At 41.4% G+C, this 12,668-nt stretch overlaps 1 protein-coding gene across 2 annotated transcripts in view; it reads right to left on the bottom strand.

Moving 5' to 3' along the window:
- Positions 1–3,489: 3,489 nt before the first annotated feature.
- Positions 3,490–12,668, bottom strand: part of GIGYF2 (GRB10 interacting GYF protein 2) — a 73,787-nt gene continuing 64,608 nt past the window's right edge. For both annotated transcript variants that reach the window (XM_081191385.1, XM_081191386.1), the window contains exons 22-28: positions 10,721–10,843; positions 9,434–9,649; positions 9,078–9,286; positions 8,491–8,645; positions 7,802–7,962; positions 5,785–5,932; positions 3,490–5,190 (exon numbers count right to left, since the gene is read on the bottom strand). In XM_081191385.1, coding sequence (XP_081047511.1) covers positions 5,123–5,190; positions 5,785–5,932; positions 7,802–7,962; positions 8,491–8,645; positions 9,078–9,286; positions 9,434–9,649; positions 10,721–10,843 — 1,080 coding nt within the window. In that variant the 3' untranslated portion in view covers positions 3,490–5,122. The remainder of the gene's footprint in view (positions 5,191–5,784; positions 5,933–7,801; positions 7,963–8,490; positions 8,646–9,077; positions 9,287–9,433; positions 9,650–10,720; positions 10,844–12,668) is intronic.

Raw genomic sequence — 12,668 nt, 5'->3', positions numbered from 1 at the left:
AACTGGGGTGAAAACAACTGATATTTGCTGCATTTTATGAAATTCCAATTGATTTAACTCTCCTCTGATGCAACTGAAACAAACAACTGAACAGTTTCTTCAGCCAGAGACATGGAAATATTTGAACAAAGACTTGAAGATTTCAGAGATCACTCACTGTTGCTTTGAGATACTGATAGGCTAATGATCACACACATTCACTTTGAAGTGAAGAACCACTGATTAAGTATTTCTTATTGAATGAACACTTAAAATATAGAGACGGGGACATTTCCAGAGACAAACCACTTCAGGTTTGAATAGCTACAGTGCCCAGTTTACATGTGATCTCAAAGCATCCAATAGTAGTTGGGCACTTTGAAATCCTTAGCAGCAATGAATAAGTTTGTCCTAAAGTTTACATTCAAACTGCAACATAAACATCTTTGCTCAGAGCATTTTAATGGAAAAACAAGCTAACGATTCAAATGGTTTTCTTTCCCTTGGCAACTGCAGTCACTTTTCATTTTTGAAATAAGGGGATGGGGAAAGAGAGAGAAATCAAGAACCAATCTGCAACCACATTATAACTTTACCTGCTATAGTTGTGAAAACATAATTGGTTCTAAACTGTTGTTTAGAGGTATCTTTGTAGATGGGAAACCACATCGGGCAGCTTTTAGAAAAGTCAGTATTTACTTCATTATTTATATTTACTACAAACTCATTGATGATATATAGAGTTCCAGCTTGTTCTTTAAGAGGCTGCCAGCCCCTTTTGAAGCAACAGTACTATTATATTAAACCCAAATTGTGCAGTTTGTTTCATAATCAAGTATTGGATTGTAATAAAAGTTGCACATTGCAGTACAATGAAGAAGTAGTGTGACTGGGAGAATTTTTGGATGGTGACAGATGTCTACGGTTCTTTCCATCAATCAAAACTTATTTTCTGATAGGATAATTATGTGCACTGAGCCTGTCAATCAGAATACTCTGCACTGTGTCACATATGAACTTTTGGGATGGCTTTTCTGGGTTATGCTACAAAATAGAATTTTGCAGAGACTGTGAAAATGTTTTCCATTAAATTTGCATGCCAAATTAACAGGAATATGGTTTTCTTAAATCCTGAGATTGAATAGTATCTAGTGCACCTCATTTTACTCTTATGTATTTCACAGGAATACCATTATACCTTTCCAATGCACACAACAGTTTGAAACCACATTGGGAATGAACAGAGCTATTAATTTAAACATAGATGGACATTCGCCAAATTATAACTTTCCATTTTGTGTATGGAGCCACTTTGGCAAGCCTGTGTTGTATTTGGTAGACTGTATTGCCTTGTCAAATGGTCACATCTGCACATAACATGGTACTTTCAACAAACAATTTGAAGTGATTTTTTTATCTTACCCTTTGGACAAAACCATGTGGTAAGCCAGCCAACAATGCCCTGCAAAGTAGTGAGGATAATCTTGCATTTCTGAACCTAATCTGAAATTCAAGGCAGCAGGGGAGTGGTGAGGTTTTCCCCACCACTTGGCAGCACAGTAAGAATGTCTTGATTTATGAAGCTGTTCCCATGCACAACACCGTTGCATTAAGTTACCATGAAGCAAATCTTTAACACAGTCAGTACACTATAGATGGGCGTGCACAGACAACCATTTGCCTAGACTGTGCATATGACCACCAACAGTAAGCTGCACTGTCCTCTCCAATGGTAAGGAGAAACTTGTCATTCCCATTTCCACGGATTTCAGGGGCAGAAATACAGTACAATTCCAACCAACACCATCATTGGACAAGACAATACAAAGTGTTCCAAGTGGCTACATGTACACTGGGGTTTTATATAATCTATACCCCAATTTTCTACATTAATGTGTACTCAAAGCAGCTTACAAGTTTTGCTTGAGAAAATGTTAAGTGACAAAACAATGCACTTAAATGGTTGCTTAAATTATTGAAAGGCAAATGGTAATCTGAAACCATGATACCTTGCCTCCCAAGTGATTTTATTCACATTGTGGTAAATTACCACTTGGTAACTGATTGACTCCAGACCAACATCAGCAAACAAAATTACCACATACCCATCCTTTCTAAAATGTCAACAAATGTGACACAGACCATTCTTTTCTTTTTTTTACAGCAAAGTGATACTTCTGAAAAAGCTATTCATTTATTGTGATACCATTCCATCATGGCAGAGGCTGTGCATGTGTGTGAGCAATAGCAATCCTACAAAATTGTTGAGTTCAATTCCTCAGTGTTGGAGACCTAGGAGGGAATCGCCTGTAATACAACTATGTGTAAAGCTCAGCTCAGCTCAGCATGTTAAGGTACTTGCATTAGCAGCTGACCATATTTGGTTGGTTTTAACCATGTCACTGTAGATACCCTGAAAGGAAGGGTTGCTCTGGATGCTTAAAAACTGCTCAAATCCCATGAGAAGCTGCTCACCCAAACAACTTACTACATGTCCATGCATTTACATTACAGGATGCTTTATGTACGAAAAAGGTCTTGCAATAAGGCACATTTGTGTTCTTACCTACAATCTCCCACCCTGCTGCAAAGTTTTACTAGAATAAATTTGATTTAGCATAAATTTTAAATTATTCTACAGCCCAAAATTATTCCTATCCAAGTAAACAAAATGTGGCTACTAGAGCAGGGCCTTGTTCTCAGGTATGGTACAAAGTAAGCTACACTTCAATGGTTTTCTAAGAAATAGATGACCAAGACAGATGTTCAGTTGTAAACTTATAACTACTGGAGGGGAAGAGAAGAAAAATATACAGGTGAGAAATCTAAAATGTTTTATAGGAAGCCTGACACTTAGGGGTTGATCAATTTCATTTGGTTTGGGTCACTGATCATTTCCTTCACCCCATCGTCATATTTCAGTGTAATTATTTTGAAAACAAAAAAGAAGCAATGAAAACTATTCTTGGAAAAATGTGAAACAAGCTGCCTATGTCTATATTTAAGAGCCACATAAAATCCCCTCTGTCCCTAAAGGCCAGTGTATTCTCAGCTTGGGTTACAGAACCATTGCTTTGGTTTGCAAAAAAGTAAAAAATGTTGGGGTTGGTATAGCACTTGCTGTTTTGTTCACAGTGGGCTTATTAATGGTTTTTTTTTACATGTTTACAGCTTAAAAAAGAACTAGCCAGGCTTAGTCCTCTTGCATAAACAACACAAGAACATGAATGGGTATGTGTCTGCAGATGAAAGAAGGGAAGAGTGAAGATTTGTCGAACATTTCCAATCTCAACTTAACTGATGTTTATTTTCACCTCTAAAATTATCAAGTAGCAAAACCACCAACATTCCTCCAGGGGTATGAAATAAAGCAGCTGCTGTCCCTCCATGTCCTGTGTACTTGATTGTTACTTGATGGAACAGGCACTGGTAGAGTTCCAGGTCAAGTTTAGCACCGGAAAGGATTGCCAAAGCTGGCTTTGACAAAAGCAAACAATGTGTGCTCAGGTATTAATACAACCAGGTTTTATTTAAGTTCTCTCTTCTTTTTTATTACCCCCATACTAGCAAGAGTTCCGAGGGAATTTAAAGTTCTGTAAACATTAACTACCCCCTTCCCCCCTTTGTAAGTTTACAAAGCAAAGGAGATCAGGAGACCAGATCTGTGACAGCACCTAGCCTCACTGAGCTACCAGATCCAAAAACTATATACAAATCTGCAGCTGTCTCTGTAAGAGTTACTGTACACGTTGGGGGTGGGGGGAAAGGGGTAAGAGAGAAGAAAATCAAAAGAAATAAAATCTAAATTAATCTGCTCTGGAGCAACTTCAGTTGTCTTCTTCAGGCGATGATGGCAGACCAAGGTCTTCATACAGCAGCGCAACTTCCGTGGGCACATTGCAGCCCTGTGCAAGTGGGAGCGTGGAGAGTGGGGGTTTAGAACTAAGTGCAATGGCCACTTCAGACTTTTTAACATTCTGGGGTAAGGAATGGAGAAGGTGGATTACATAAATATATAAGCACAATGGATTGGAAGTAATGGGAGAGTGTACTATACTGTAAAAACCAGCACACCTCGCTTTATCCCCCTCCATGTGATTTTTATAAAGAGACTCTGCCAATGCTCAGATTCCTTGCCTCATTTATTTCACTTTCAAGACGACAGCTCCCTGTTCCTTGGCGTTAATGCTGCTGCAGAACTTACAAAACTCTGAACCACCATCACGTGTGACCAGATGAAATCTGGCTCGGTTTCAGGTTCCAAAGGTAGTGTCAACTCCCACCAAAAAACCAACTGGTGAAGATACATATGGTAAAGATCCTATGCGTCTCTGAAACGAGACAAATTCACAGCAGAAGGGTCCAAAATAACTGGCCCAATCACTTTGGAGGAAGTATAATTAAAGGAGAAAATCAGCCTGAAGGAAAAGATGTGTGCCTCCTCCCACAATTTGAGTCCCCAATTGTTCAGGAAGGCTGGAGTGTGCTGAAGCATGAACTCCAGCATCTTTGACATCACTACCCAATGAAGACAGACTTGAACTCCTCCAAATTCAATGTGCTGAAGAAGGCCTGGCAGGGATGTGCATTGCCAAACCAATCCAAGCTGAATGCTGCCCACCACCACCATTCCCTGCTGTTGCCAGTTCTACAGTTATGAATGCACTTCCTGGTTCGGAAGGCATCTTTTGCCCTGATGGAGCATGGAAGTCAGTATCTGCGTGGCATTTTGGTTCTGAATTACATCTGTTAACCATGAGCTCTCCACTATGATTGCACCAGTTAAATGTGACGAGAATGACAAGAGAAGGAAAGGAAGCTACCATATGTAGACCTCCAAATGGCTTTACAAATAGCTTGGGAGAAGAAATCACAGCACCGTGATTTGCACTCGGCCTCATATATAAATCTTCTTTCCCCCCTATCCAGAAGAGAGAACCAGAGGCTGATAAAAATGAAGGTGGTTGTGCAATCCTGGGCAGAAAAGGGCTTGGTTGAGGCTAGAAATAGCAGCCTGAGATGATTTGATTCTGTGATCCATTTGCAAGGCAAAGATGACTGCAGCAGATAGAAAAGACTCTGTCCAGCAGTGGAGAATGCATGGTTAACAGGACACAGGAAAAGCCAGGCGAGTTGCATATACTCAGTAGTCATCCAAAGTCTCTATTTCTCCCATGTTGAGCCGCTCTGAAGAGGCATTGACAGAGAAACCTGCAAAACAAGACAGACAGATTTCTTAGTGCACAGATGTGTACAGCTTATTCCCAGATCTTACATGTCTTCATAAAGTAATCCACATATATTAAAGACAATATTGAAGGCAGCACCTGCCATCAATCCAGCTATTTTTTTGACTGCTTTCAGCTCCTGCTTTAAGTATATTTACACAATAAAAGCATGAGTGAGTAATCTTCCCAATAAACCCCCAAGTTATACACAAATATTGAAGAAATGTTCGTCTTTTATAAATCTGCTAACCATTTCCTAGCAATTTGAGAAACAAGAGAGAAACGAGCAAAGGGGAGGGCTAGTACTCAATATTAAAATAGACTGACAGGAACGCACAAAACCTTCAGCACTTACTAGCCTGTCTTCCCCCACATATCTGAGTGTGAATGGAACTAACTAATGATGGGGCAAGCAGAGGTAAGAGCTGGAGTGGTGATGTCCAGGCAACACCTAAATCTGGCTACAGCTCCAAGAGGGGAAGAAAGCACCCAGCAGCCATCCCTGATTCTGGAATCCTAGCTTTTATTTTCCCCTTCTGACTCTTGCCCCATTTATTTAATGTACCACAAAACTTGCCTAACAAGCTGGGATCTGCTCGAACCATTTTTTGTTTCTTCTTCTTTTTACCACTCTGCACTGCCTCAAAGTTGGATTGCTGGTTGTTGCTCTGATTAGTCTGAAAGACCGAATGCAGTGAACTGTGGTTCATCCCCCACACAGAATCCTGGAACACAAATAAATAACGTATTACAAGCTGGAATCATGCCTTGTGCACTCAGTAAGAGTAGAAAAATAACAATGATTCACTGTCCCAATCATAGGCAGTAGACCAGTAACATTTCTGTTTAGCACATTCGCTGATATCTCTGTTAATTACCTGAACACACCCTCACTCTCATACCCCTATTCTACGTTACTTACAGAAGATTTTAAGGTCAGCTGCACATACAACACAATAGCTGTCTAATAAGCAAGGGGTGAGAAATCTTCTCTCTATGAAGGGCCTTGTCACAAGCCCCTTGGAGATGTCTTAGAGGGAGTGGTCTGATGGGGAATGGAAAGAGATTGGGAATTTGGTGCAGTCTGACCCTGGGGGCGGACCCAGTGGATTGAGAGATGGTGATGAGGACCCAGGAGATCCAAGTGGGTTGGCAGGAGAACGCCCCACTTCAGTGCCACTGGACACCCCAAGTGCTTGGTTGATGAGGGCTCTGGCACCACTGAAGAGTCATCCCTTTCAGGGGCAGTGCAGAGCAACACATCTGATGGTGAATTGGCTCAATCATCTCTGTTTCCATAAACCAAGAACATGGAGACAACTGTGCTGGCACAAACAGACTTCACACGTTCAGCCCACTTGGAGGATTGCTTGCATGCCCATTCCCAGCCTTGGTACATCGATCACACAAATGAAGGTACCTGTCCCGCTCTTCAGAAGGAGAGTTCAGGGGCATCTCAGTTGTTGGGTCAACGTCTTAGTTTAAGTCTAACCTTGTGTCTAGAACTCTGCTGTGCTTCCTGCCTTTGCAACTTATGTTTGGACACTGTACTGAAGTTTGGAATAAAGCCTTTAATTCCAACAACCGAGTGGAGTTTCAGCATTGCAACTCTCTCTCTCTCTCTCTCTCTCTCTCTCTGCCATGCCACCTCACCCCTCACTCCATCCCATCCCACATTCCCTGTACCGCCCTCCCTGCCCTATGCTACACTCATTTACTAGGCAGTAAGTTTAATTGACCATAAGGTGACTTGCTTTCAAATAAATATGCTTAGGACTGCATTGTATATAAACATTAAGGCCACAATCCTAGGCAAGTAAGCTTATCTAGGAGTGCACTGTCATAGGGAGAGAGTTTTTGTCCTGATGATTAGATAGTTGTTGTTTCTGAGGTGGTTGCCTAACATTTTGAAGTGGCCATCTGGAGCATCAGTCTGCCCTGAGAGACTGAATTTAGGTTTCACTGGAAGGATCCAAAAAGAAGAGCAAATAGCTTCTTAGTAGCCTGTTTTGTCATTCAGCCAGTACCACTTGCTTTTCTCAGGCACCCTTGAGTGCAACTTACCTCAGTCAAACAACATGCCCCCTCCCCTGCAAATTTTTGCCCAGCCTACCATGCCTAGGGGAAATTTTGCTATTTCCGGAGTTTCCCCCAACTCAGTGATCTCTCCACCCCCATCCCTTGCTTTGAATCATGCCAGGTACTCAGAATAGCTCCCTTCATCAGAATTCCTGGGATTCTAAAATTCAGGTCAGAACATGGGATGGACTGGAAGAAGAAATTTATTCAGTCAAGTTGCAGTGAGAGAGAAGAGGGCATGTGAGAAAGAGACAACAGTCACAGTGATAGTACACATGGCAATCTTTCAACAGGAGTGCCCACAGCATTTCATGGAAGGGCATTTTGTATTTTAGGATGCATCCAGTCTATGAGCCAGGAGTTCCCTGCCCCAGTTGTAAGCCATTCCATAGTGAAGCTTGTCCTCGTTTCAAAACAGATTGCTAAACTCTACATCAACCAGACAGACAGATCTGTTTTCTCCAGTAATCACAGAAATTCGCTTGCAAATATTCTCCAAAGACAGAAGCACGAACCTGTTGCTGCCGCTGTTGGTTGGCTTTTTGTTTGGCACGGCGCTCAAGAAACTGCTTGGCAAATTCCTTGGCTTCAGGGGTATCTCCAAGGTAGGCTCTGATGTAATCATGGACCTCGTATGGAGATTCTACTTCCTTCAAGAAGGACACAAACGTGGGAACTGCAGCCGGAAAGGAAGACAAATCACGAGATACTTACAAAGCCTATAGGTGCATAAGCAAAAAAATAAATAAATCCAGAGCTTTTCAATATCATACATTTCCTTACAAACTTTATGTAATACGGTATTATTTTTACCTGCAAGAAAACAGAGAGCCCTTTCTCCTTATTCACTGAGATATGGGATGAATTAATTTCCTCACTAAGACAACAGTCTCTGCTGGATTCCTAATGATCATTTCCTATTTAATCTAACTTTTTAGCAATGGTGTATGCCTTATGGTACAACTTAACAGGAAAGAAAATATTAACTTTAGCATCAGCCCTGATCTGTGTAAAATCAGGAATTTTAAATATTTCCCAAGAATACTGGGGATACCAAACCTTTTGCAATTTCCCCATCTTCCTTAATGCTTCTAAATAAAATTTTGGACAATGGGAAGTAATGCATCACATGATAATGTGCAGCTATGATGCAGTTTCTCAATGTGTTAGACTGAAACTTTCACACTCCTTTTTCACTGCTTACCATCCAAGTTGTTGGCTGTGTTGAGTGCATGAAGCATTTGTTCACACCATTGAGTGAATCCATCCTGGGCTTTATTAACCCCCTGGAACAGCTTTAGCAACTTTTCTTCTTCTTCCACCTTCTTATTCTGCCTGCTTGTAACACCTATAGATTTACTAAGACAGGCAAAAAGGCAGTGTGTGAGGAAGAGACACGGGTTACCAGGAAAAAACATGCAAAGTATACAAGACTAGAAAATTCAAGCAGCTTCACAAACGTTTCTGCCTTCTGTCAAAATCACAAATATGAAAGTATACTGAGATGGGAGCTAACAGAAAACAGAAGGAATGGAACCAGAAATCCTGGCTGCACTGATACAGCACACTGCAGGGTTTGGTGGAAAGGTTCCATCCACAAGACTCCAGATGTTTTGGGTGACAATTCCCATCTGTCCCAATCAGCAAGGCCAATGGTCAGGGATGGTGTAGCCAAGACATATGGAGGGCACAAGGTTGGCAAAGGCTACAACAGAATGATTTAGAGGGCCTGCAACAGGCCTGAGCCTCTACAATGAATTGAAGGGAAGCTCACTGCATCCCAGTTCCTACCTGATGCTAGCATTGCTCTTGTTTTTATTGGTTGCGTTACGAGGTCCAACTTCTTTGACTGCATCGTCCCAGAATCCCATGTTTGAGTTTTTTGTATCAGCATTGCTCCAAATGCTGCTGACAAGGTCTGATGCCCACTGGCTGCTAGGATTCGTGTTTAGAGAGCCCCATACTGAATTGCCAACGCTGGTGTGCAGATTAGAATGTTGCTGGAACAACAGTAATGGAGATACTGTTTATTATCACCAATAGAGGAAAAGCGATACAAATAAAGTTTTGACTTCAACAAGATTATTATTATTATTATTATTATTATTATTATTATTATTATTATTATTAGCAGGAGCTGTACTCACTGTAGTGCTGCTGCGGGATCTGCTTTGCTGTTGCTGGTGCTGCTGCTGTTGCTGCTTCTGCATCTGCCTTGCCTCCTCCTGCTGTATCTCCAAGAGGGATTTTGTAGTACCGGCAGGTTTGGCAACATTTCCCCAGCCAGACAGTTTTTGTTGCTGTTGCTGCTGTTGCTGTTGCTGCTGGAGGGCTTTCATTAGTTCACGCTGTTGACGCCTTTGCTGGAAAACAGTCAATGCAGGACATTCCAGTTCTTAAATGCGTACTTGATTATCTTCTACTGTTTTCCACACATTTTCCTCAAAACTGGATAAATCTGAATAGGTATGTGTTTCACTGAGGGTACTGAAATTTGCCTCAGACACACTGATCAAAGTCTCTGGTCTTGGAAGGTGCACCTGGACACAAATACTTTCATATTCTGCTTGTTTTCCAGTCAAGCAAACATTACTCATAGAACAAATTATTTTTCTACCCACCCCCTCCTCATTTTTAAATTCCTAACTAAAACGAGATGGGCAATGAATCTAATTTGAGGCTTTACATTTAAAGAGAATCAGTAGAATTAGCATTTATATTAACCACGATTCTATGTCTTTAACATTGTATCATTAAACCAGGCAAATTTGCAAAAAAAGAAAAAAGAAAAAGGCTAGCTCTTTCAGTCTTGGTAATCTAAGACTATGATAATATTTGGGCAATTATAACTTGGGTTTATTAAAATGAGACATGTGGGAGCTTTTTGCCTGCTTATGCTCTCCTTCTTCTTCCTTTGTAGCACACAGGAGTTATACTCAGAAAATATTCAATTAAGCACAATTTCTGCTTCATCACTGGGAAATCACAGTTGCCAGGTTCAAAACCAACTAGGATTTTAACAATGCTTTGAAGTTGGCTTCAGAGCCTGCCTTGTTCTAAAACTGGTAACTGTAGTTTCCCAGCTCAGGTGATACAGGAAACTATGCTTAATTGGCAACTTCAAGGTTTAACTGCTGTGTTCCATGAAGGGAGATGAGAATGAGCTGTGTAAAGCCTCCTAGGTATCTTGGGTTAAGCTTATTAAGTGTTTAGAAATCGTCACAGTGACTCCTAGCAGTGACAAGCCACAACTGCACACAAATGAGCAAGCCATGGGCTGTCTAAAGGCAGAAAGTAGTGGGAGGTCACCAGATGAATATATCTTTCACAATGGGTGAAAGAATATGTCTTTCATAACGGTGTAATGGCAAGGAAATTTGACTATTCTATTTCAGCAGCAACCTAAAGCCTCTTTTCCAAACTATGAATTTTACCTCTTCTCGAAGCTGCCGCTCTCTCTCTTCTTCAAGCTTCTGGATTTCTGCTAATGATAACGTCGTTTGGGACTGACATGCCCTAGAATTTGATTGCTGACCCCATGTTGAAGAAGAAGGGAGCTGGGAGGAAAGACATACAAGAAACAGCACTTAAATTTTCTTAATGGAAAGAGTGAGTACATCAGGATATATGCTGAATCAGCCACTCAAAAGCATGCAAACAGTTGTTATTGTCTGCCACAAAAGCTGCTAATATGCCACAATCTTTATTTTGTCTCCTTGTACTGTAGAAGTGCAACCTTTTCCTGCCAGGTGTGTACCCAACCTCCAATTAATCTTTATAGTACCAACAATAGTCATAATTTCCACAGCAATATAATAGTAAGATTCAAGCACCTGACTGTGCTGTGAATGAAATGGGAATTATTCAAAGGAAAGGAAATGAAGCAAAGAAAACAGCTGAGGGAAGAAGGCAGTAGTAGCATGGAGAAACAATGAAAAATGCATTTTAAAAAGTCTGATGCAGAGACCCATGCGATTCAAAACCAACAGCTTCAGCCTCCATTTTTATACAGCTCATCCTCCCGGGACCTGTGTACTGACTTCATTTTATCTTCACACCAACCTGGTGAAACAGATTAGACTGGCCCAAGTTTATCCAGTGAGTTTCATGACAGTGTGATGATTTGAATCCAGGTTTCTCTACTCCCAGTTTTATGCTCTAAATCAGGAACGGAGAAACTTTTTATCCAATGAACCAGAACATTATTTTCCCCACCCCTGCTGGTCAACTCTGGCAGCGGGACAAGGGGCATCCACCTTTAAATCATCTGGTGCCATTATGATGTCAAGTCACTGATAGCTGAGTTGTCTTCCAGTCAGTGGACAACCAGCAACACTCCTGCTAATGGTTTCAGTGAATGAGCGGAGATATAAAAATTCAGGCAGCTGCTAAGGTACCCCGGACCTAAGTTGTTTGGGGCTTGTAAATTAACAAAAGGAACTTAAACCTGGCTCAGTAGTAGATGGGCAGCTAATGCAGATGTTTTAACAACGGTGTCACATGTTGTGGGCTATGTGCCCCCACCAACAGTCTGGCCACTGCATTCTATACCAGTTGAACCTTCTGGAGCATGACCAAGGGCAGTCCCACATAGAGAGCATTGCAGTACAGTGGTACCTTGGGTTACATACGCTTCAGGTTACAGTCTCCACTAACCCAGAAATAGTACCTTGGGTTAAGAACTTTGCTTCAGGATGAGAACAGAAATCGTGCTCTGGCGGCACAGCAGCAGCAGCAGCAGGAGGCCCCATTAGCTAAAGTGGTGCTTCAGGTTAAGAACAGTTTCAGGTTAAGTACGGACCTCCGGAACGAATTAAGTTCTTAAGCCGAGGTATCACTGTAATCCAGCCTCAAGAATGCAACATGGACTACAGTAGTCAGGCTATCCTTGGTGAAGGATAGTTCCAGGTAGCACTCTGGAAGGGTTTAGCTTAAAAATGAGGCATTACTCAGGATATGTGCACCCATATACATTTTTGGTAGGGTGGCAAGTTGCGCCTCATTGTACTTTCTCAGATCTATAGTTATGGACAGAAATGCACACCCTGAGCAGGGTGGGGGAGGGGGCAGGAATATATGTGTCAAGGAAATCTTAATTTTTCTGTAAATTAGAGAGATTTGCATATCTATGCTACTTTCATGTTTTAGTTATTATTTATTATTAATTTCAACAACTTAAATATCACTTAGCACTGTAATATCTAAGCAGTGTACAATGAGGTACACTGAGCAGTAAAGAGATAACCTGGACAAACTGGGATGCCACTGATTGAAGTTAGAGCTGCCCATCTCCTGCTTCTGGTGCCCAATTCCAAGAGCGTTAAAAGGCAGGTTCTGGCAATGGTCATGTAAATTTCAGCACAGCTAACAGAGAGCTTCTCT

This window comes from Podarcis bocagei, assembly GCF_964188305.1.
Source record: "Podarcis bocagei genome assembly, chromosome: 4".
Classification (NCBI taxonomy): Eukaryota; Metazoa; Chordata; class Lepidosauria; order Squamata; family Lacertidae; genus Podarcis; species Podarcis bocagei.
This window is presented reverse-complemented; position numbering and strand designations above follow the sequence as displayed.